This window comes from Notothenia rossii (assembly GCF_949606895.1).
Source record: "Notothenia rossii genome assembly, chromosome: 4".
Taxonomy (NCBI): domain Eukaryota; kingdom Metazoa; phylum Chordata; class Actinopteri; order Perciformes; family Nototheniidae; genus Notothenia; species Notothenia rossii.
This window is the reverse complement of record NC_136902.1, coordinates 1,545,182-1,571,047: the sequence shown is the minus strand read 5'-3', so window position 1 is coordinate 1,571,047 and position 25,866 is coordinate 1,545,182. Positions and strand designations below refer to the sequence as shown.

Genomic DNA, 25,866 nt, shown 5'->3' with positions numbered 1-25,866 from the left:
CTGAAGTCTTTACTCTGGTTCCTCACTAACACTAAGAAAGTGGATCACTCCTGTTCTGAAGTCTTTACTCTGGTTCCTCACTGACACTAAGAAAGTGGATCACATCACTCCTGTTCTGAAGTCTTTACTCTGGTTCCTCACTGACACTAAGAAAGTGGATCACATCACTCCTGTTCTGAAGTCTTTACTCTGGTTCCTCTCTGACACTAAGAAAGTGGATCACATCACTCCTGCTCTGAAGTCTTTACTCTGGTTCCTCTCTAACACTAAGAAAGTGGATCACATCACTCCTGTTCTGAAGTCTTTACACTGGTTCCTCTCTGACACTAAGAAAGTGGATCACATCAGTCCTGTTCTGAAGTCTTTACTCTGGTTCCTCACTGACACTAAGAAAGTGGATCACATCACTCCTGTTCTGAAGTCTTTACTCTGGTTCCTCACTGACACTAAGAAAGTGGATCACATCAGTCCTGCTCTGAAGTCTTTACTCTGGTTCCTCACTGACACTAAGAAAGTGGATCACATCAGTCCTGTTATGAAGTCTTTACTCTGGTTCCTCACTAACACTAAGAAAGTGGATCATATCACTCCTGTTCTGAAGTCTTTACTCTGGTTCCTCTCTGACACTAAGAAAGTGGATCACTCCTGTTCTGAAGTCTTTACTCTGGTTCCTCTCTGACACTAAGAAAGTGGATCACATCACTCCTGCTCTGAAGTCTTTACTCTGGTTCCTCTCTGACACTAAGAAAGTGGATCACATCACTCCTGTTCTGAAGTCTTTACTCTGGTTCCTCTCTGACACTAAGAAAGTGGATCACATCACTCCTGTTCTGAAGTCTTTACTCTGGTTCCTCACTAACACTAAGAAAGTGGATCACATCACTCCTGTTCTGAAGTCTTTACTCTGGTTCCTCACTGACACTAAGAAAGTGGATCACATCACTCCTGTTCTGAAGTCTTTACTCTGGTTCCTCTCTGACACTAAGAAAGTGGATCACATCACTCCTGTTCTGAAGTCTTTACTCTGGTTCCTCACTGACACTAAGAAAGTGGATCACATCACTCCTGTTCTGAAGTCTTTACTCTGGTTCCTCACTGACACTAAGAAAGTGGATCACTCCTGTTCTGAAGTCTTTACTCTGGTTCCTCTCTGACACTAAGAAAGAGGATCACATCACTCCTGTTCTGAAGTCTTTACTCTGGTTCCTCACTAACACTAAGAAAGTGGATCACATCACTCCTGCTCTGAAGTCTTTACTCTGGTTCCTCTCTGACACTAAGAAAGTTGATCACATCACTCCTGCTCTGAAGTCTTTACTCTGGTTCCTCTCTGACACTAAGAAAGTGGATCACATCACTCCTGTTCTGAAGTCTTTACTCTGGTTCCTCACTGACACTAAGAAAGAGGATCACTCCTCTTCTGAAGTCTTTACTCTGGTTCCTCTCTAACACTAAGAAAGTGGATCACATCACTCCTGCTCTGAAGTCTTTACTCTGGTTCCTCACTAACACTAAGAAAGTGGATCACTCCTGTTCTGAAGTCTTTACTCTGGTTCCTCACTGACACTAAGAAAGTGGATCACATCACTCCTGCTCTGAAGTCTTTACTCTGGTTCCTCACTGACACTAAGAAAGTGGATCACATCACTCCTGTTCTGAAGTCTTTACTCTGGTTCCTCACTAACACTAAGAAAGTGGATCACTCCTGTTCTGAAGTCTTTACTCTGGTTCCTCACTAACACTAAGAAAGAGGATCACATCACTCCTGTTCTGAAGTCTTTACTCTGGTTCCTCACTAACACTAAGAAAGTGGATCACATCACTCCTGCTCTGAAGTCTTTACTCTGGTTCCTCACTAACACTAAGAAAGTGGATCACATCACTCCTGTTCTGAAGTCTTTACTCTGGTTCCTCTCTGACACTAAGAAAGTGGATCACATCACTCCTGCTCTGAAGTCTTTACTCTGGTTCCTCTCTGACACTAAGAAAGTGGATCACATCACTCCTGTTCTGAAGTCTTTACTCTGGTTCCTCACTAACACTAAGAAAGTGGATCACATCACTCCTGTTCTGAAGTCTTTACTCTGGTTCCTCACTAACACTAAGAAAGTGGATCACTCCTGTTCTGAAGTCTTTACTCTGGTTCCTCACTGACACTAAGAAAGTGGATCAGTCCTGCTCTGAAGTCTTTACTCTGGTTCCTCTCTGACACTAAGAAAGTTGATCACATCACTCCTGCTCTGAAGTCTTTACTCTGGTTCCTCTCTGACACTAAGAAAGTGGATCACATCACTCCTGTTCTGAAGTCTTTACTCTGGTTCCTCACTAACACTAAGAAAGTGGATCAGTCCTGCTCTGAAGTCTTTACTCTGGTTCCTCTCTGACACTAAGAAAGTTGATCACATCACTCCTGCTCTGAAGTCTTTACTCTGGTTCCTCTCTGACACTAAGAAAGTGGATCACATCACTCCTGTTCTGAAGTCTTTACTCTGGTTCCTCACTAACACTAAGAAAGAGGATCACATCGCTCCTGTTCTGAAGTCTTTACTCTGGTTCCTCACTGACACTAAGAAAGTGGATCACATCACTCCTGCTCTGAAGTCTTTACTCTGGTTCCTCACTGACACTAAGAAAGTGGATCACATCACTCCTGTTCTGAAGTCTTTACTCTGGTTCCTCACTGACACTAAGAAAGTGGATCACATCACTCCTGTTCTGAAGTCTTTACTCTGGTTCCTCTCTAACACTAAGAAAGTGGATCACATCACTCCTGTTCTGAAGTCTTTACTCTGGTTCCTCACTGACACTAAGAAAGTGGATCACATCACTCCTGCTCTGAAGTCTTTACTCTGGTTCCTCTCTAACACTAAGAAAGTGGATCACATCACTCCTGCTCTGAAGTCTTTACTCTGGTTCCTCACTGACACTAAGAAAGTGGATCACATCACTCCTGTTCTGAAGTCTTTACTCTGGTTCCTCACTAACACTAAGAAAGTGGATCACATCACTCCTGTTCTGAAGTCTTTACTCTGGTTCCTCACTGACACTAAGAAAGTGGATCACATCACTCCTGTTCTGAAGTCTTTACTCTGGTTCCTCTCTAACACTAAGAAAGTGGATCACATCACTCCTCTTCTGAAGTCTTTACTCTGGTTCCTCTCTAACACTAAGAAAGTGGATCACATCACTCCTGTTCTGAAGTCTTTACTCTGGTTCCTCACTGACACTAAGAAAGTGGATCACATCACTCCTGCTCTGAAGTCTTTACTCTGGTTCCTCACTAACACTAAGAAAGTGGATCACTCCTGTTCTGAAGTCTTTACTCTGGTTCCTCACTGACACTAAGAAAGTGGATCACATCACTCCTGCTCTGAAGTCTTTACTCTGGTTCCTCACTGACACTAAGAAAGTGGATCACATCACTCCTGTTCTGAAGTCTTTACTCTGGTTCCTCACTAACACTAAGAAAGTGGATCACTCCTGTTCTGAAGTCTTTACTCTGGTTCCTCACTAACACTAAGAAAGAGGATCACATCACTCCTGCTCTGAAGTCTTTACTCTGGTTCCTCACTAACACTAAGAAAGTGGATCACATCACTCCTGCTCTGAAGTCTTTACTCTGGTTCCTCACTAACACTCAGAAAGTGGATCACATCACTCCTGTTCTGAAGTCTTTACTCTGGTTCCTCACTAACACTAAGAAAGTGGATCACATCAGTCCTGTTCTGAAGTCTTTACTCTGGTTCCTCACTGACACTAAGAAAGTGGATCACATCACTCCTGTTCTGAAGTCTTTACTCTGGTTCCTCACTGACACTAAGAAAGTGGATCACATCAGTCCTGTTCTGAAGTCTTTACTCTGGTTCCTCACTGACACTAAGAAAGTGGATCACATCACTCCTGTTCTGAAGTCTTTACTCTGGTTCCTCACTGACACTAAGAAAGTGGATCACATCACTCCTGTTCTGAAGTCTTTACTCTGGTTCCTCACTAACACTAAGAAAGTGGATCACATCACTCCTGTTCTGAAGTCTTTACTCTGGTTCCTCACTGACACTAAGAAAGTGGATCACGTCACTCCTGCTCTGAAGTCTTTACTCTGGTTCCTCTCTAACACTAAGAAAGTGGATCACATCACTCCTGCTCTGAAGTCTTTACACTGGTTCCTCACTGACACTAAGAAAGTGGATCACATCACTCCTGTTCTGAAGTCTTTACTCTGGTTCCTCACTGACACTAAGAAAGTGGATCACGTCACTCCTGCTCTGAAGTCTTTACTCTGGTTCCTCTCTAACACTAAGAAAGTGGATCACATCACTCCTGTTCTGAAGTCTTTACTCTGGTTCCTCACTGACACTAAGAAAGTTGATCACATCACTCCTGTTCTGAAGTCTTTACTCTGGTTCCTCACTAACACTAAGAAAGTGGATCACATCACTCCTGTTCTGAAGTCTTTACTCTGGTTCCTCACTGACACTAAGAAAGTGGATCACATCACTCCTGTTCTGAAGTCTTTACTCTGGTTCCTCACTGACACTAAGAAAGTGGATCACATCACTCCTGTTCTGAAGTCTTTACACTGGTTCCTCACTAACGCTAAGAAAGTTGATCACATCACTCCTGCTCTGAAGTCTTTACTCTGGTTCCTCACTGCCACTAAGAAAGTGGATCACATCAGTCCTGCTCTGAAGTCTTTACTCTGGTTCCTCTCTGACACTAAGAAAGTGGATCACATCACTCCTGTTCTGAAGTCTTTACTCTGGTTCCTCACTGACACTAAGAAAGTGGATCACATCACTCCTGCTCTGAAGTCTTTACTCTGGTTCCTCACTAACACTAAGAAAGTGGATCGCATCACTCCTGTTCTGAAGTCTTTACACTGGCTTCCAGTCTGCCAAATAATTGATTTTAAAATACTACTGCTGTTAAGTACTAAATGGCTTAGGACCGAGGTATATAAACAATCTCCTGCATAACTATGAATCATCCAGGAGTCTCAGGTCTTCTGTGTCGGGTCTGCTCTCTGTTCCGAGAATAACCACTAAACATGGAAAAGCAGCGTTTAACTATTATGCCCCGAGAATCTGGAACAAACTGCCCGAATAGTGCACGTCCGCTGAAACACTTCCTATTTTCAAAACCAGACTAAAAACATGTCTTTTTGCTGCTGCTTTTAATTGAGCTGCCCATACTCGCACTGCAGTATGCCTTTTATTCATGTATTCTGTACCTGCTGTGTTGATTTATTGATTTATTGATTTAATTATCTTTGCATTTTTATGCCTGTTGTTAAATGCCATTTTTGAGATCTCCATATCAGGTTGAATAATTAAAACGAAAGTTAGTTATAATCAAATATAGTCAATTATATTCTTGTATAACCCACAATGAAAATGCTTCATATTTTATTTTTTTCTATATTTACAGTATAAACAAAACACAAGTGGTTTGTTAAATTGAGTGTAAGGCCTGTAATGATTTATGCCTTACTCGCTGATAAGGGAGAAGGCCGTTTCTTCCCTCTTCCCTCACAGCAGTACACAGGGAGGGGGGCTCCGGACTTAAGGAGAAACACACTGAGGCCCCAAAAAGGTGGTTATGTCATAGCCGAGAATAATATTTAGCAGGGGTCATGTCCTTTTTACACAAACATGGGAAGGTGTGCCTTATGCCATAGCCATAGAATATGTCTGGTCATGTCCAGTCCTGTACATCAGAGGCCATGCCCAGTTTCCACAAATATGGGTAAGGAGGAGGGGTCTTTAGGTTTCTATATCCTGTTGTTGAGCATAAAGACACTGGCTTTTTGGAGAGAGCGAGAGAGGGGGGGGTTTCCCCTGGTATGCTCTCTCTCTGTAAGCTCTGTCCCTCAGAGCTGGGTTAATAGCTCTCGGTAAGGTTCTCTCAGACTTGGTAAATATCTCTCAAAATGTCTTGGTTGAATGCTGAGTGAATTTCTTTGTGAACTGAGTGGAATGATTTGATGGGTGATGTGTTTGTGAATATTAGGCCCATCACCTGTGAGGAATCTTCCTCCGAATTCATGCGGATAGGTATGGGTTTGTGAATGCTATTCCCGCCATCTGTGTTGGAAAAAATGATGGTAATAAATGTAAAACTGTGAATTAAGGTTTCATATTAGAACATGATCACAGCATGATATGTTTAGTATGATTATAATGTTGTAACGAGAGAAGGTAAGAACCCTGTATTAGTTTGGACCTATTTCTCTTCAAATAAACTGATCCCACCTTTTGGATTGGGACAACTTAAAAGACATCTACGCTCCCCTCTCCTGCTTGAAAGGTAAGATTGCACCCTGCCACACTCACACTTAGGTAGGGCCACACCTCATTACTGATACCAAAATCCTTCTGGATCGCTTAAACAGATTTAGCGGGTCGTCTGAATTGAAACAGCAGTTCATTGAACCTGGTTCTTCAGGAGTTAGTAGAGGTGAGATCTTGCTGACGTTGGTGGATCTGAGCCAAGCAGTAAACTTACTCAATAGCTTCTGTTAGGTCAATTAGTAGGTCTGAGTAATTTCCCGGAATAAATTATCAGCCCTCCCGACTCTTACACTATTTAATAATGTGTTTATTCTGTATTTATTCTTAAATGTCTTTTGTTTTTATTTTGTAAAGCACTTTGAATTGTCGCGTACTGATAGGTGTTATGTAAATAAAATTGCCTTGCCTTGCCGAGAGGAAAGTAAGAAGTCTTAGATAAATGCTGTGAAAGGAAAAAGTGTTTGGACTCTACTGAAGAAGCTTTGCATGTTTTCTACTTGCTGTACTTTTGGTAATGCAATTGAATAGAGTAAAGTTCTCGCTGAGGAAACACCGCTCTCACTCTCCTGATTATTTGTTCCATTTATCAGGCCGTAAAACATGCTGGAGAAAAACTGCTGAAAAATATGTTGGAAAAGAATTCATATCAACCAGTTTTATCATAACCGGACTCTTACTGTGAGTCACAGCTTACTTCTGATCAGCAGATGGAGGTCGTCCTTTAAAGTTCATGAAGTCATCCTTCGACCAGTCGCTCTTGAGGGACAGACAGCTGGGAGAGTCTGGTCTCTGCTGCTGGACCCTGAAACAGAAACAGATGCATCAAGAGAAGAAGAAGGAGCTCTTCATCGTCCCACAGAGGGGAAATGTACATTCTGCATTTGATCCATCCTAGTGTTAGGAGCAGTGGGCTGCCATATGTACGGGCCCGGGGAGCAGTGTGGGGAACGCTGCCTTGCTCAGGGACACCTGGGTAGCACTTGGTCTTCTGGGGTCTTGAACCGGTGACTCTCTGGTTCCCAAGCTACACATTGGCACGCTGGAGAAAAACTGATGAAAATATGTTAACTCTAAAGTCACTCTTTACAATGTAATGGTATAAATCACTCTGTTACGTTCCCACAGAACTAAACTGCATTCTCAATTACGTTTAGCTAGAAACGTATTTTCTCCCACGTTACGTTCGTTATGAATGTATCTCAAATACGTTTATTTTCTACATATCTTTGCCATTTATTGTCTTGCTTATGATAATGATAAAAGTCATTTATAAATATCGTTTTAGAGCACACATTTGAAATCGAGAATCGGGCTCGATATATGGTTATATTAAAATCAGTAGGCGAGGCTGTAATTTCTCCAGCTGTTACTCTCATGAGCGAGGCAGAACATAATAGTTTTAACATGCCAAAAAGCTTGTCACGATTCTCATGTTATGTCACGTTTATAGTTTTGTAGGTTTGGGTGTTTTTGCTGTTTCCCTGTCATGTTTTCCTCTGGGTTATTGTCTGGTCCTTTTCCCTGGTGTGTCTAATTGTCTGATTGTGTTCACCTGGGCCCCTGTGTTTCCTCCTCCCTCCTCACCTGTGTCTTGTTGTGTGATTAGTCTTGTGTGTATTTAAGTTCTGGGTTTTCTGTCTGTCTTGGTCGGTTCGTCTTGTTCCATGACTAGTTCTGCGGTGAGTGTTCTGTTTTGTCATTGCATATATATATATATATATATATATCTATATCTATATCTCTCATAGCCTTGAAATAAAGGAATTTTCAGTTTGTATCTGCATTTGGGTCCTGCTTGTTTCACAAACCGTGACAAAGCTGCTGTGTCGTTTATTTTATATTTAGATGACAGCTCATTGTTACTTTGTAATTCTACTCCACTACAATTCAGAGGTTAACCTGGTATTTTTACTCCACTCCATTTATTTTAGTTACTTTGCAGATTCTGATTAATGATGTGAAATACAAACAACCCTTAAAGCAGACTTTAGTTACACCTGAGTAAGATTCAGGGAAGGTGATTGTGAAGTGCCAACAATCAGGAGAGATATTTGATAGTTGGTGCTTGAGAAGACTAAACATTTATCTGCAGATCTATAAAGTATATTCATTACTCGTTATTCTCTACTAATAGTTCATTAAAAACTGTATTATGGCTATTTTGCACATCCCTTTCAAGATTTCAAGATTTTCTAAGGTTTATTGACATGTCATATACCCAACTACCAGGGGCGGAGCTTCAGGGGGGGCTGTAGGGGCAGGGCTCCCCGGGCCCGGGACGGTCGGGACCCAATGGGGGCCCGTCGCCGAGGCAGCAGGCTCCGCCCCGGAGATATTCGCCGGCGGGCCCTGCTGCCTCGCGCCACTGAGTGCACTGACGTTCCTGGTCATATTAGGTATAAAGTATTGTAGCCTATAATATGAGTTGAACTTGTGCTGCTATTTTCACACTCACATTTAACATTAAAACATGAGAAATGGCAAGTGAATCCCTTCTATTGTCTCCAAATTTATTTTGGGTAAAATCGTCATCAACAGCCGTCCATCAACATCATACGTAAATGAACGTCAACGTCATCATCAATCACTTGTCATTCAACAGAGCACTGCCTAAGCATGAGCAGTTATAAACACAAAAGTGGAGCTACAAAACGCAAAGAAAAAGATCAAAAGGACCAAGGAAAAGCCAAATTGTCCAAGCTAGATGGATATTTTTTTCGCCCTACTCCTCCTCCTGCGGGAGATGAACCTGAAGTTGTTGCCACTGCCAGCCGTGTTTCATCCCCGAGCCCCAGCCCGCCAACAACGTTAGTGGGGGTTAGCCAGATTTACAGGTAGGCTACAATCACGGACACACACTGTCAACAAGAAAATGTGAGTTTGTGGTAAATGTTGATATCATGGTTGTTGTTACTTCGTGTAGCTCGGCCGCCTAGCTTATTTCCTTTTCTGTCTCTCGGCTGTAGTGATGATGATGATAATGATAATGATAATAATAATAGGGACGACTCAGCAGCTGCTAGCTGCTCGTCTAGAGGAGAGCCAGGCCTGACGCTTGACCAGCCGCACCCCTCCCCCTCCGGCTCCTTACCTGCTGCGCCGCAAGGTGAAGAAGTACCGGACACTGGGAATGAAAGCAGCAACAGGTCTCCTCCTCACGCTCCTCCTACGGGTGAAACTCAGACCACGGATCATGATGTGTCCTGCAATTATCCTCTGGAGCGTTTTCCGACTGATCGGGCAAACTATTTTGAAAACATTGAGGACGCCAATATCAAAAGATATATCCTTAAAATGGGCCCATGCAAACCCAAAGGTCCATTTCCCAAAGACAAGGATAACCGTTGCTTTTCAGAAAGCTATTACACCTCCACCACTAAAGTTGGGATGAAATTTCCACGCAGCTGGATGTGCTATTCCCCAAAATTGGACTGCTGCTACTGTGAGCCTTGCTGGCTTTTTGCCATCCGAAAGGCACCGTTCTACAACAATGCATGGGTAAACGGAATAAAAGACTGGAAACATCTTTATACTATTGAGAGGCATGAATCCACTCACATACACCTTGGTGCATGCGTAGTATATGAGCAGTGGAAAACCAACGGCACAATAGACGCTGACATGGAGAGGAATGTGCGTAATGCCGCCCAATTTTGGAGACAGGTGGTGGAGCGCATTGTTAATGTAACTCTCACTCTAGCTTCAAGCAACTTGGCCTTCAGGGGCCATCGAGAGGTTCTAGGTCAGGGAAAAGCTGGCAACTTTTTGTCAATAATAGAATTATTGGCTCGCTACGACCCTGTTTTGAAAGAGCTAATCAACCGACCAGAAGGGTCAGTGAAATACCTCAGTCACCAGATTCAAGATGAGATTATTTACATATTATCTCAACGTGTGAAAGCTGACATCATTGATGAAATAAACGAAGCCCCATTTTATTCCGTCGTCATGGACACAACGCAAGATGTGTCAGATAGACCAGTTGAGTCAGGTTTACCGCTACATAACTGTTGTTAAGAACGACATGGATATTGCAACAGATATACAGATCAATGAAGTCTTTTTGGGTTTTGAAGTGACTGAAGGTTCATCAGCTTCAGAGCTTGAAAACAAAATCCTTGGTTCTATCGAGAAAAACGGATTAGATCTGTCTAAATGTCGCGGACAGGGCTATGAATGGGCGGCTAATATGAGTGGTGTGTATTCAGGCGTGCAAGCAAGAATAGCCGAGAAGGAGCCCCTTGCCCACTATGTTCATTGCGCTGCTCATAATCTCAACCTAGCACTCAACGACTCTGTTAAAAATGTCCCTGGAGTGAAGCACTTCTATGACACTGTAGAGACGCTCTACAACTTTTTTGGTCACAGTATCAAACGATTGGCATTGCTCAGTGAGTTAATGACGCCAGAGAGCAGAACTATCACATTAAAACGCTTATGTCCCACTCGCTGGTCATCTCGCCATGATGCGCCTGTTGCGTTAAGGCACAGATATGGAGACATTATAAAAGCCCTCGTCAGAATATCCCGTACCAGTGAAGAAAAGGATGAGCGCAATGAAGCAAGTGCACTCAAGAATGCCATAAGCAAATTTAGCTTTCTATTTTTGGTCAACATGCAGACCAAGATTTTGGAAAGCATAAATTGTGCTTCACAGTTACTGCAAGCAAAAGACGCGGATATTCTCAAAGCATCTACTCTACTGCAAAATGCCATCAGTGTTTTGGTTGAGTATAGGGGACAATTTGATTAGGCAAAGTCCGCCACTCTTGCCCTGGCTACTAAATGGGGAAGTCAAACACAGTTTGAAACAAACAGGGCCAGGAAAGTTAAGAGACACTTTGATGAACTTTCTGAAGACAGCCGCCTCACTGACGCAGAGAGCAACTTTCGGGTGACCGTTTTCAATGCATGTCTCGATATAATCATCCAGCAACTGTCCCAAAGATTCACCAGCTTAAATGCAACTGTGAACATGTTTGAGGCAATTCACCCCAACACACTACTACAAGCAAAGGATGAGGATTTACACCCAGCGGCTTAGAGAGCACTACAGTCGGGACATTGCCGCCAGCTTCCCTGGCCAGCTGCTTTCTTTCAGAACCTGTTTCAGGGACCAAAAACTAAAATCTGTCGCGGATCTGGTAAAAATGCTCATTGTTTACAACCCAGCAGTAACATCTACATTCAGTGAGGTTTGCACAGCCTTCATCTTATTTCTGACTCTTCCTGTCACCGTGGCAACCGCCGAGCGCTCTTTCTCCAAATGAAACTCATCAAAAACTATTTGAGGAGCACGATGGGACAGGAGAGACTGAGTGGACTGGCCTTGCTGTCCATCGAAAGTGACCGAGCCAAGAAATTGGACATACAGCGGATTGTGGACGAGTCCGCGGAGCGCAAGGCTCGCCGAGTGCCCTTCAAGTAGAGGGGAGTACACTTCAAATTTAGTTTGTACAGTAGCCTACTTGTAAGTGAATGTATGGGCCGCCGTGCCAATTTGACACTGCTCTGCTCTCATGGTGGCGGCTGGCTGTCCATGGTGAATGGTGTGTCAGAAACGTAATCATTTTATTAGGCTATGTTTTCGTTGTCCTTGTGGTTTGTTGGACTTTATGTCATGTTATATCATTATTATCTCTGATATATATTTCGTTTCTATACCCTTTGCAGAAACGAAATCTTAAATATTACACCTTTTCTTTAGTTACTTTTCTTTCAAACATTGTTTTAAATTGTAATCTTACTGACTGAGCGACTTTTTACGCACGAGCGTCAGATTACCACCCCGGACTCCCGATATTTTTGTCAAGTTTTATTGGGTTTAAAGGGCCCGGTCATGTGGCCCCGCCCCCCGGCCCGGGCCTGATATGTGCCGCCAGTGCCAACTACGGTGTAGTTATGCAATGAATGAAAAACTTGGGTCACAGGTTCCTCAACAGCGCATTACAAGACATCTATCAATATGTGTGAATACCTCCACCATTAAACTGTCATTCTGCACATTTCTTATTCTATCTAACATAAGAGCATAATTAATGTGTATAATATCAGTTAAAATAATTGCTTCAACATAGTTAACATTGCAGGAAAGCAATATATTAGACGTTAAGTACTTTGTCAGGCTTAATATTTATCTGTAGATACCAACAAAGCTTTTTTTCTTATTTGAAAGAAGACCTTAACCAGTTTATCCCTGAGCCTGTTTTTCAGGTCTCAGGCTCGAAAATGACATTCCCAGAACAAATGACCATAACTTCACTTCTAAAAGGAATACATTAATAATCTTTTTTCTCAAAGTAATGATAAACCTGTGAGTTGGATGTAGAAAAGTCAGAATTAATATAGATGTTTTTTATTTGAATGAAAATTCAGATTGAACAAAGTAAAAAAACTGTAAATTATAGTGTCCGTCCAAAAATTCTTTTTTACGTATAGTGAAAACTAACCTTGGATGGTAAGGTAGACTAAAAGCTTTAGGAATCCAAAGTAGAACATATAAGTACCCTGTATCAAGATTGATGCACAACAAGTTAAATCTGACCTTTTTAGAGAGATTTAGCAAAGAAAAAACACTTCTGGGGCCATTTGGGTAATTTTCCATATCTCTGGCCCCCCTTGGTCGATTTTGATGATTGACATCTCTTTCTGACCGTTAGAGCCAATAGAATCGAAGGGGAATCTCCCCACTCACACACATGGTAAAACAAAAAGGTGGGGGCTTCACGGACGGAGTTTTGCATGAGAGTGAAGCTATAGAGAGCTCTAGCTCTGACATCTGGAAACAGAAAAGCAGGTTTATTGCTCATGGATTATCAGAAATCATTTCAAAGGGACACAGACACATTGGATTAACCTATGGATTAACTTCAGCAGCGTTTTTATCGTTTTAATGCCATTGAAGACCACATTCTTTGCTCGTTGCTAATTCAGAGGCTCAGCGTTAGCATTGTGGGTTTTATTTTGAAAAAAATTAAATGATCAGTTAGATGAGTTTCTTCCCGTTACATGGATATAAAACATTCATAGTTTATTAAATGAACATGCCCTCAGACACTGTTTCCTGCGAGGTGTTGCGGCAGTGCCCCGGTACCGGGGTCTCTCGGGCTTAACAGGTTAACCTAAAGTATTCTTTAATGTGTTAACGTTGTCTGTTTTCCACATCCTCATTTCATTTCATTTCAAACCTTTATTTAACCAGATTGGTCCCATTGAGATCATATATCTCTTTTTCAAGGGAGACCTGCAATAGATACTCAAATTAATATCTTTGTACATCCAGCACTAAACTGTTTTATAGAGCTCACTTACAGTATCTTCTTGATTTTTTTATATTCTATATTTCTATCATTGACCTTCTACTTTCCCCCTATGAAAATATGTACTCTTAATCTTTTTTTCATCAAATAACATTATTCAACAAAAATAACATTATTCAACAAAAACAATTCAATAACGTGCTTTAACCACTAGGCGGTGCACACAAGGTACACACAGACACTTATGTATGTATAACATCTGAAGATGTGTAGTTCATGTTTTTACATAATTTTACAGGATATTGCTATGTCTCATGTTTTACTACACATTAATATCTGATTTGTAAAACATCACAGACAGAAAGTGTTGCGACCTGGCTCAGAAGGCCACAACAAAGAGGAGACACAACACATTAACGGGTAGAAAAAGGTGTTTATTTGCACCAACAAGTCACATAAACACTGGGTATACTCATCAGAGCCGGGTGCCTGCAGGAGATAGCAGAGAGGAGCAGAGAGGCTTTAAAGAACTGCAGGACACCAAACCCAGGTGTCCTGAGTTACTGCAATCAATGCAGCAAGTGCAGCACAGACAGCACAGCCACACCCTCTCCACTGATGAACCCACAGGGGCATCACAGAAAGGTATATCCTCATTTAATGGTAAGCTATTGAAATTGTGATTCCATAGATGTGTCTCCCATCACCCAAATCCCCTGACTACTCTCTCAACTCAGTGTTTACATTCTTATATTCAAAGAAAATCAGTAATATCTTTAAAAACTACAAGTCCTTTTCTATCAGCTGTGCACCGTTATGGTGTAAATATAACCTATCTACCGATTGGATCAAATATAAAAGTCAGCCGAATTACTATTGATACTGCAAGGAGACGTATTTTGTGAAAAGAAATGTAAGATGTTGTTTAATTGTTGATATATTTATGATCCACGTCACATATTCAGTTTTCAGTTCTTCAAGTTTGTCCAGAAGTCTTCTAATCAGGGCTCTATAAATAAAGAACTACGGCAGATATGTAACGGCCCGTCCACACACAGGCATGAAAAAAATCTTTCAAAGCTTCGCCCATTCACTTGAATGGGGTGACGTAGAAGATTTGTAATCTTCGCCGAACTGCATTGTGGGGAGCGGAGCATGGCTTTGCAAGCATCGTGAGCATCAAAAGTTGAGCAATGTTCAACTTTTGATGCTCCCGATGCTTTCGAAGCTGGCATCAGCCAATCAAATCCCGTTTATGCAAATCCCGCCAGTGCAAGCGCTAGCCAATCAAACCGCGTGCAAGCTGGGAGAGCCAGACCGCAGTTCATTTCCTCATATTCCAAACCAGATATTACGGTAGCAAATCACCCGGTTCTTTACGACCAGAACTATTTACCGGGATACAAACCGGAGGAACCAGGCATGGAGGGAGGGGGCAGAGACAGTGGGTGAAACTGGTTTTCTCCTGTTTGGAGAGTTTATATCCAGTTTACTTCGTTTAAACATTGCTATTGCTTTGTATGTCGGGGGCGGGAGATTCATGTGATTGGTTGTTGGTCGCATTGCTCGCAAAAAATCGCCAAGCTTCAGACACGCCCAGCTTCAAGATCTTTCAAGATGTTTTGATGCCTGTGTGTGGACGGGCCGTCATATGTAATGCAGCCGAACCGTGTATTACAATGCCTTTATGTGATGACTTCCAAAGAGAAAAGCAAGAACACTCGGAATAAAGTATTTTATTTTTTTTAAATGTTTTCGGATATCATATCGCATTAACATCATATCCCAACGTGCATTGTGGCTAAAACATCCAATCAACGAGCTTCAAGCTGAGGATCTTGGGTAATCAGTTCAGTGGGTTTGTGGTGTGTATCGCTCGAAATGTCCCTTATAGGCCTACGTCTGTTTCCGGTGACTTTATTTACTGCTAAAAAGCCCAAACATTAAACGAATAAATAACAACAAGGATAATTGTGTGTTATTGTTGAGTAAATAACAGTGTGTTATTTAGAAAAGAATAACAAAATGGGAAGGAAAAAAAGATTTTCAAAAATACAGATTTCAGTATTTTCAGGCTCTAAGCCCCATTTATTATACGATTCAAAATAAAAACAAATAAATAAAAAGATAGAACACTGGCATGTAATTTACGTTAGAATAAATAGAATGGTTTTGAATAGATGAGAGTCAATCTACGTCACTTTACAGCCCCGCCCACTTTTGGGGAAACCAACGCTGTCATTTGAACGGCGATCAAGCCTGAAGCCACAGAGCTCTTCTGTTACTGTCCTTTCTTCTTAGAGGAAGTTCTGAAACACGTAACTCTGGATTTGTTTTAATGTTTGAGGAGCAATAAACGACACAGCAGCTTTTTGGGATGTTAGAACTATTATGTTCTGCCTCGCTCATGAGAGTAACAGCTGGAGAAATTACAGCCTCGCCTACTGATTTTAATTTAACCACATATCTAGCCCGATTCTCGATTTCAAATGTGTGCTCTAAAACTATATTTATAAATGACTATTATCATTATTATAAACAAGACAATAAATGGCAAAGATATGTAGAAAATAAACGTATTTGAGATACATTTATAAGAAACTCTAGCGAAACGTAATTGAGAATGCAGTTCTGTTCTGTGGGAACGTAATTTTTAGGAGACAGGGTTGCTCTGTGTTTCCCAACAGATGAACCTTCCAGACTCTCTGAGTCTCCTCTATCAGCCGGTGGACTGCTCTCTATGTGAAGGACTCTGGAAGATGTTCAGAGTAAATCCTAAAGACGTGAAGTTAATCTCCAAAGTGCCTCGCGTCTCTTCAGCTGCCCTACAGCCAGCAGTGTGAAGCTAACGTAAACACATCTCTTTAGTGGAGAACGTCACTGAGTTCATGTCCAGGATGCTAACTGCAGTTCACTTAACGCCCACCGACGTCGCTAATAACCAGGATTTCCTGAAGGTTACACAGAAGCTTCAACACAGACAACAACTGACTGAAATGGCTTTCAGTCCGTTTTAAATTCTTACCCCCCATCAGCAGATTGAGGCTCCATTGAGCGGTCACTCTTTGAGGAAACACAGCGGGACTCAGGTCCAGGTCCAGGTCCAGGTCCAGGTCCAGGTCCAGGTCCAGCTTCAGGTCCAGCTTCAGGTCCAGGTCCAGCTTCAGGTCTGCTGCTCTGGGCTTCAACACACAGATGTTTGAGCGTTACCAGTGCGTGCTGAGCTTTAGTGGTGTAAACTAAGTAATTTATTCAAGTACTGTACTTAAGTACAATTTTGAGGTACTTTACTTTACTTGAGTATTTCCATTTTATGCAACTGTGTACTTCTACCCCACTACAGTTCAGAGGTACTTTTCCTCCACTACTTGTATTTAAAACCTTTAGTTACTTCACAGATCTGGATGAATGATGTGAAATAGGATCAAGTGTTAAATCCAACCCACTCTCTTCAGTCTGCGTACAAATGACACGACTTGACACATTGGAAATGCGTGCAATAGATACGCAGAAGTCCTATTTTGCATGCATATGATACGCTAACCATTCCCATTGAGTTCTGAGGCCGAGTTTTGCGTGCATATGATACGCCACGTTTTGTCTGTCGGGTCTTGGTAGACCGGAAGCTGTGCGGTTCATAAAAACATGTTCTTACTCGATACCAAGCCACGATTATTGTTTTTATTTTAAATCGTATAATGTCTGACTTTTTTGTCGTCTGTGAGGAAAAGAAATGGCTCAGAGCCTCAGAAAACTGAAATCTGTATTTCTTTAAATCTTTTTTTCCTTCTAATTTGTTATTCTTTTCTAAATAACACACTGTTATTTACTCAGCAATAACACACAATTATCCTTGTTTTTATTTATTTGTTTAATTCTATAATCTCAGGCTTTTTAGCCGTTTCTCAGGAACTGAATTTCAAAATAAAGTCACCGGAAACAGACGTAGGCCTATAAGGGACATTTCGAGCATCATCGCGATACACAACACAAACCCACTGAACTGATTACCCAAGATCCTCAGCTAGAAGCTCGTGATTGGATTGCTTAGCCGCAATGCACGTTGGGATATGGTGTTTATACGATATGAAATCCTAAAAACATTTAAAAAAATAAAATAGTACTTTATTCCGAGTGTTCTTGCTTTTCTCTTTGGAAGTCATCACATAACGGCATGGTAATACACGGTTCGGCTGCATTACATATTACAGATCTGCCGTAGTTCTTTATTTATAGAGCCCTGATGAGAAGACTTCTGGACAAACACGAGGAACTGCCGCCAAAACTGAATATGTGACGTGGATCATAAATATATCAACAATTAAACAACATCTTGCATTTCTTTTCACACAATTCGTCTCCTTGCAGGATCATTAGTAATTCGGCTGACTTTTATATTTGATCCAAACGGTAGATAGGTTATATTTACACCATAACGGTGCACAGCTGATAGAAAAGGACTTGTTTTTAAAGATATTACTGATTTTCTTTGAATATAAGAATGTAAATACTGAGTTGAGAGAATAGGGGATTGGGGTAATGGGAGACACATCTATGGAATCACAATTTCAATAGCTTACCATTAAATGACAGATATGCCTTTCTGTCTGTGATGTTTTACAAATCAGATATTAATGTGTAGAAGTAAAACATGAGAAATAGTTTAGCAATATCCTGGAGAATTATGTAAAAACATGAATAAAACTACACATCTTCAGATGTTATACATACATAAGTGTCCTACACTAATAATACACAGTTATTATTAGGATGCTGTGTGTACCTTGTGTGCACCGCCTAGTGGTTAAAGCACGTTATTGAATTATTATTTTTTGAATAATGTTGTTTTTGTTGAATAATGTTATTTGATGAAAAACATATTAGAGTACATACTTTCATAGGGGGAAAGTAGAAGGTCAATGATAGAAATATAGAATATAAAAAATCAAGAAGATACTGTAAGTGAGCTCTATAAAACAGTTTAGTGCTGGATGTACAAAGATATTAATATGAGGATGAGCAAAACAGACAAACTAATTAACCTTTATTCAAACATTAAAGAATACTTTAGGTTAAGGTCTTCTTTCAAATAAGAAAAAAGCTTTGGGGGTATCTATCTACAGATAAATATTAAGCCTGACAAAGTACTTAACGTCTAATATATTGCTTTCCAGCAATGTTAACTATGTTGAAGCACTTATTTTAATATTATACACATTAATTATACTCTTATGTAGATAGAATAAGAAATGTGCAGAATGACAGTTTAATGGTGGAGGTATACACACATATTGATAGATGTCTTGTAATGCGCTGTTGAGGAACCTGTGACCCAAGTTTTTCATTCATTGCATAACTACACTATGAGCCTTTAAGATGATCTGTGGAGATCCATCAATCTGTTACACTTTAATAGGAAAACAGGCTAATTTCACGAAAACCAAGCAATTGAAAATGACAAAAAATGATATTAAAAAGGTAAACAATAAGACTCCTCTACGTCAATAAATGCAAGAGATGCAGCATTTTCTCAACAATGTTTAATTTACATTTGTCATCTTCCTCAGACGTCGTAGATACAGGGGTGCACATAACTTTCTCAGTGAGGTACTCAGATGAGTACCTGGAGTCAGTGTTTGGTACTCCAACTTCTGGCTCCACTCAAAGTTATTTGATGAAGCCCTCTGTATCGCGAACGGAGTATTTCAGGAAAGTCGACGGGTGGGGGGGGGGCTAGTAGCGCAGTTCTCCAGTGAAGGGGGGGAGTCTCCCTCCGCAGCCGGTTGCCGTAGTTTTGGCAAAATCTCGTTGTACAGACCGACGTTAACAGCAGCCCTGTCTGTGCACACGGAGACCGACTCTGTCGTCCGGTGATCTAACCGCCTTCTGGAAAAGCTTCACAAGTACGTCGGTACGCAAATGCGCTTTGTGACACAAGTGACCGTACGCATTTCAGATTGCCGCGCATGCGTACCAGTTATGTGCACCCCTGTTTTTTTTATTTCTTTGTACTCCTTCATTTCTATACGTTTTTGACGCAATAATGCCGCTGTATTAGGATGATGCACGGGAGGGCTACTTTCCACAAGCTATGCTTCAGCCCTCCCGCTTCTACTAATTTTGTTCATCTTTGTGTGTATGAATTAAACCTTTTTGTTTTTCGGATGAATAAAAATAAATAAATAAATAAAAATACTTTCAGCTTGGGGGCCCCCTAGTGGCCGTGGGGGCCCTATGCCCCCGCATAGTCTGCCTATAGGAAGAAACGGCCCTGCGTGCCATAGAGAACATGTTGCGAAACACAATAGCCAGCATGTGTATTTCTGGGGGGGGCGTTCGAGTCCAGTTTTGAATAGTCTGCCGTGGTTTCGTTCCATTTCAAAGAGCTTGACGCGCGGCGTAACCTTGGCGCACTGCCACTCCAACATCCAATCCCAGAGCTTGAAGATTAATCACGGGGTTTGTCAACGGGACTGTAGTCCCAAACGATAGCTGGGGATTATGGGTAGTTTAGTATCTTCGGCCATCCTAAACTCTGAATTTTTTTTCGGAAATCATATCGCATTAACCCCATATCCCAACGTGCATTGCGGCTAAAACATCCTGAGCTTCAATCTGAGGATCTTGGGTAATCAGTTTACCGTCTACGTCTGTTTCCGGTGCCCAAGATTATAGAATTAAACGAATAAATAAAAACAAGGATAATTGTGTGTTATTCTTTTCTAAATAACAGTGTGTTATTTAGAAAAGAATAACAAATTAGAAAGAATTTCTTTTTTTCAAAATACAGATTTCAGTTTTCTGAGCCTCTGAGCCCCATTTCTTTTCCTCACAGACAAAAAAAAAGTCAGACATTATACGATTTAAAATAAAATCAATAATCGTGGCTTGATATTGAGTAAGAAGATGTTTTTATGGACCCCACAGCTTCCGGTCTTCTCAGACACGACCGTATCCATTTGCGTATGATAGGCTAAAGTCAGATTTTGCGTGCCTATCTATTGCACGCATTTTCCAATGTGTAAAGTCGTGTCATTTGTACGCAGACTGAAGAGAGTGGGTTGGTTAAATCAGACTTTAGTTCCACCTGGAGTAAATCCACCAGCTACCCTGCAGTATACAAAGTCATTCAGACTAGCTGCACCTTTACCAGCTTTGAGAACACTTTCATGATCAATCATTATAAAACATATCATATCTATTATTCTGAAATGGACCAATCTGCACAATGACTACTTTTACTGTCTTTCACTATATTTTGATGCTAAGTGCTTTCTCTATGCCTTTCTTTGGGGATCACTCTTCACTTCTATGGGACTCTGAAAGCTTTCTGAAATATTCCTCTTGTTCCAGTCACAGTTAGAGCTAGTGCAATAATGCATCCTGTTAGCTTGTTAGCTGCAGCTGAATCCTCAGAGAGCTTTAGACCTTCATCTGCAGACACACCCAGAGCATCAGTCACTGAGAGCTGCAGGAAGTGCTCATATCTGTGCACGTGAAAACCTGAAGTTCAGGCTGAGAGTAACAATGCGTCTCATTTACTGATCATTTCATTCTGTTCTTCTCTCATTCATGGGTTTGAGTTGATCATTTCATTCTGTTCTTCTCTCATTCATGGGTTTGAGTTGATCATTTCATTCTGTTCTTCTCTCATTCATGGGTTTGAGTTGATCCTTTCATTCTGTTCTTCTCTCATTCATGGGTTTGAGTTGATCATTTCATTCTGTTCTTCTCTCATTCATGGGTTTGAGTTGATCATTTCATTCTGTTCTTCTCTCATTCATGGGTTTGAGTTGATCCTTTTATTCTGTTCTTCTCTCATTCATGGGTTTGAGTTGATCCTTTCATTCTGTTCTTCTCTCATTCATGGGTTTGAGTTGATCATTTCATTCTGTTCTTCTCTCATTCATGGGTTTGAGTTGATCATTTCATTCTGTTCTTCTCTCATTCATGGGTTTGAGTTGATCCTTTCATTCTGTTCTTCTCTCATTCATGGGTTTGAGTTGATCCTTTCATTCTGTTCTTCTCTCATTCATGGGTTTGAGTTGATCCTTTTATTCCATGTTTACTGATCTAGTGTTTTTATTTCATGATCATGAACTTCTTGTCCTGTTTGCTTTAGCTTTTAATGTATTTCTTATTTATCTATTTAGTTTTCCGGATCAATCTCCACTATCCCTTCTCTCTGTTTATTTCTAAGCATGAAAACAAAGCAATCTGTAAGACATGGCTTCACATGTTTTATTGATTCCTATTTATTTAGTTTGCTTATTATTCATCTATCTATCATTTTCTTTTTCTTCTTATTATTATTATTATAGTATTTATATTCTTGAATTTATGTAATTTTTATAACGGTTTCATTTATTGTGAGCTCTTTTTGTCACTACTCCTGTTGACTACATTTATTCATTGTATTATTATTTATTACATTCCCTTTTATTTATTCCTCTTTGTATTTTTACATATTCTTTTTTTAATTTCTAATCTTTAAATGTCCACGTTCATCATTTTATTTTGTAGCTGTTGTATTTATACATTAATTATTATGTTGTATTTACTCATCTTTATACTCCCACATATATTATGTAAATACCATTTGACCTTTTATTGTATTTTAAAATGTTCTTATTATTTTTTATTCCGCTTCATATATGTTCTTATAGGATTTGAATTGTTTTTATGTAATTCAAAAATGTTGAATGTCCTGCTCTTCAACTCTTATCCCTGTTTAATTTGTTTTTTTATGTTTTATTTTTGTATTTTTAAAATGATTTGTATTTTAATGAATTGTAATTGTAATTATCTTCAGCCAACGTTGCCTCAACAGAGCAGGCAAAATAATTTCAGACTCTTCACACCCTGGACACTTCCTGTTTGCTCTTCTGCCCTCCGCTAGACGCTACAGGTCAATTCAATCAAGGACAAACCGACTGAAAAACAGTTTCTACCCCAGAGCCATACGAGAACTGAACACCGTCAAACGCTGAACTGAACAGTTACAACTTGCAACTGCACTACTTTTTAATAGTGTTATTAACTTATGAACTGATCGACATCAGAAAAGCAAAATATCATCCCTGTGTTTTTTATATTGTAAACTGTATTTAAATTATGTGCGGGCATGTGTGCATGTTGGTATGGATGTGTGAGCATATGTTTATGTGTGTATATGTTTATGTAGATATATATTTATTCGTTTTATGTGGAAATGCACTGCGAGGTTGTTTTTTTTAAATGTCGTTGTACCTGGTGCGATGACAATAAAGGAATTCTATTCTATTGTATTGTATGAATCAGTTCACCTGTGAGTGAGGCTGTGGGATGTGTCGCCCTCTGGTGGCTGAGGGAGGAACATTAGTGTTTTCTTTAAATACTAATGTTTACATTTCCACATGTATTATTTTAGTATTTAAAAAAAGTATTTTTATTATTAATGTAATCCTCTTTATATTTCCAATGTTTTACCTTTACCACTTTTGAAATGTTTAACTTTAAATACTTCGCTGGTCATGTGACGAGGAACAACAATAGACTGTATAAAGGAAACAACCACACACACACACACACACACACACACACACACACACACACACACACACACACACACACACACACACACACACAGTTACTGTAGTAAGGACAGAAATAAAGAGAGAGAGGGTCTCTGAGTAATTCTCTGAGTAACGATTGATAATAATAATAATAATAATAATAGTTATTGTGGAGAGGTGTATCTCAGCTAAAAACAGGAAGAGAGTTAAAGTCTGTCTCTGAGTCTCTAAAAGTTGAACTAAAGAGTTGTTCTTATTCTCTGAGCAATGATTGATAATCAGAGTTGTCTCTAAAAACTCTAAAGTCACAAAAAGTTACAAACCTTTCGAGAGAAGAAGAAGAAGAAGAAGAAGAAGGTGCGACACGACCGACGAGCACGAAGTGAAACTAAACAGCAAACAGGAAGCACTTCAAAATAAGAGCTCTTACATAACATTTTATTTATATTGTACTTCATCTGCATAATGAGTAAAAGGTCTGAGTATTTTTACTTTTACTCAAATACAAGATCTGAGTACTTCTACTTTTACTCAAGTTCAAGATCTGAGTACTTCTACTTTTACTCAAGTAGAAGATCTGAGTATAGTAAATCATATGAGATGTCATATTAATGACTAACAGGGTAGATATGTTCTTTTCTGTGGTGGAAATGCTCTTCCCTAATCTCAGGTCTAAATCTCCGCAGTGTGTAGTTTCAGGGTGTATTGTGTGTGAAATGTTAAATGTAGTCCCACCGTTTGGCCACGATTTGCATCAGCGTCTGGCGCACTACCAGGGGTCTTTGCTCTGTCTGCTGGCCGCTCTGCCTGCTCCCTCTCCCGGATGAACAGAGAGGACATCCCCGGTCCTTCTCTCCCGGTGCTTTCTGTGATACTTCATTTCCAAACACCGACATACCTCAGCTCAGCAACAGCGCTAAAGGTACTTGTTAAGACCTTTCACTACGTTATATCACTTTTAAAGCACCTTACATGTTTGAATGAATGCGTTTTAAAATATTCAGGTAATTACGGTAATGTGTTTTAAATGGTGGGTAATGTTAGTTAGCATCAAAGCTAATGTAGGCTAACTGCCATCTGTTGCCATAGCTACAGCTGATCAGAGAAAAGTTTATTTATTTGGTTCAATGTAAAAAAACATGATTGTCTCAGTAGGTTTTACATTGTTAACAAACATATAGAAAATCATTAATAAAAAGACAAGATAGAAGTCAATACAAATACAATAAAATACAACAAAAAGTAAATGAAAATTCAATAAAAAAAACAACATGTAGGACTCAGGAGGACAGACATGGGGTGATCTTAAACCAGCTATAACTATATGCATTTTTAAAGAGCTTTAATAAAAGCATCATGTTACCAAAGTCATGTGAATTAATCAAATTCTCAATAATGCTTAACGTTATGAGGAGTTTAATGTTGACCTTGTGTTGATGTCTGCAGATCACCACTAGATGTCAGTGTGACCTCACATTAAACACATCATTATGGAGCCTCATTTCACACTGAGCATGTTCTCTCTGGTCATTCACACCTAACAGCTGCTTCATAGGACTCCCACATCTACGGGGCTCACTATGGGTCTTGTGTTCCAGATATTGTCGAGGTCGTCAGAACAAATACATTTGTCTCTAATATCGGGGAGCTGCCACTCTTCTGCAGCGTGTCGTGCACTTTAATGTATTGTCAACGGAGCTTTTTTTAACTTTACATGACACTGTTCATCACTCCGGTTAAATCCATTCTGCTTCATTCTTTCACTAAAGATTTTTGAAGACCTCCTCGTTCTTGTTCACCTTTTCCAAAAGTTGTGAAATGTTCTCTTCTGCCCGGATATCCAGAAGACGTCCTTGTTTTTCATAGCTCCACGTAAACAGAACAGGAAAGAGGCAATACTCCGTTACATGCAGGGACGTGCACAGACATTTGGAGGGGCTATTGCTCTAAAATAGAAAAAGGCATACTTTTGATACTGATAAAATAGGCCTTTTAACTAATTACCTTCAATAAAATCACTGTAACACTTTATATTAAGGTACACTAATTCACCCTCAATGAGTTGTTAATCAACGTGCATATTAGCAGTATATGGGCTCTTTATTAGTCATTATAAAACACTTATCAATGCCTTATTCTACATGACCATATTATAAGTAATAAGCCATTAGTTGAGAGTCTTTCCTCAATAACCCTCTAATTAGTGCTTATTCATTTCAAGTAAGGAAGTTGTTCTACATGAGTTTTGGTCTTAATATGCTCTGCTCAATATGGGCCTAATAAGGCAGTAGTACCACAAGAATAGTAATTCTCCCATAATAACACTTAACACATATGATCTCTTCTTATGTAACAAGACATGAAACTATAAGTGTTAATTGTGTCTAAATAACTCAAAATGAGGTATTTCTATCTAAGAAAATGTTCCCTATTTTAAAGTGAAGTCTTGTTCATCATAACCAATAAGCTAGTAGTTTGACTCTAATTGACCTGAACAGATTCCCTATTCTAAAGTTGCCTCCTCTTCACACTTTGTATATACATTATAGCACACAACTACTGAAAGTAACCTCAACAGAACATGAACAAAGTAGGCACACGTTGAAATATCTGTTTTATTAATGAACCACTATAGAGAGGTTCAGACACATACCAAAACGTGTCAAGTTTCTCCAAGGCTGAGAACACATAATGCAGCCTGTACTTTTTAATAAAAACAGATTTGTAACAGATTGTATGTATTTGTGATCATACTGTGTGACC

General features: G+C 40.1%; 1 protein-coding gene across 2 annotated transcripts in view; it reads right to left on the bottom strand.

Moving 5' to 3' along the window:
* The window catches only part of LOC307035614 (NLR family CARD domain-containing protein 3-like), a 98,883-nt gene extending 75,306 nt beyond the window's left edge, over nucleotides 1-23,577 (bottom strand). For both annotated transcript variants that reach the window (XR_013807149.1, XM_079675177.1), the window contains exons 1-3: nucleotides 23,427-23,577; nucleotides 16,575-16,731; nucleotides 6,985-7,092 (exon numbers count right to left, since the gene is read on the bottom strand). Coding sequence is in view for 1 of the 2 variants with exons in the window: in XM_079675177.1 (XP_079531303.1) it covers nucleotides 6,985-7,092; nucleotides 16,575-16,600 (134 nt within the window). In the remaining variant the exon portion in view is untranslated. The remainder of the gene's footprint in view (nucleotides 1-6,984; nucleotides 7,093-16,574; nucleotides 16,732-23,426) is intronic.
* Nucleotides 23,578-25,866: the final 2,289 nt, after the last annotated feature.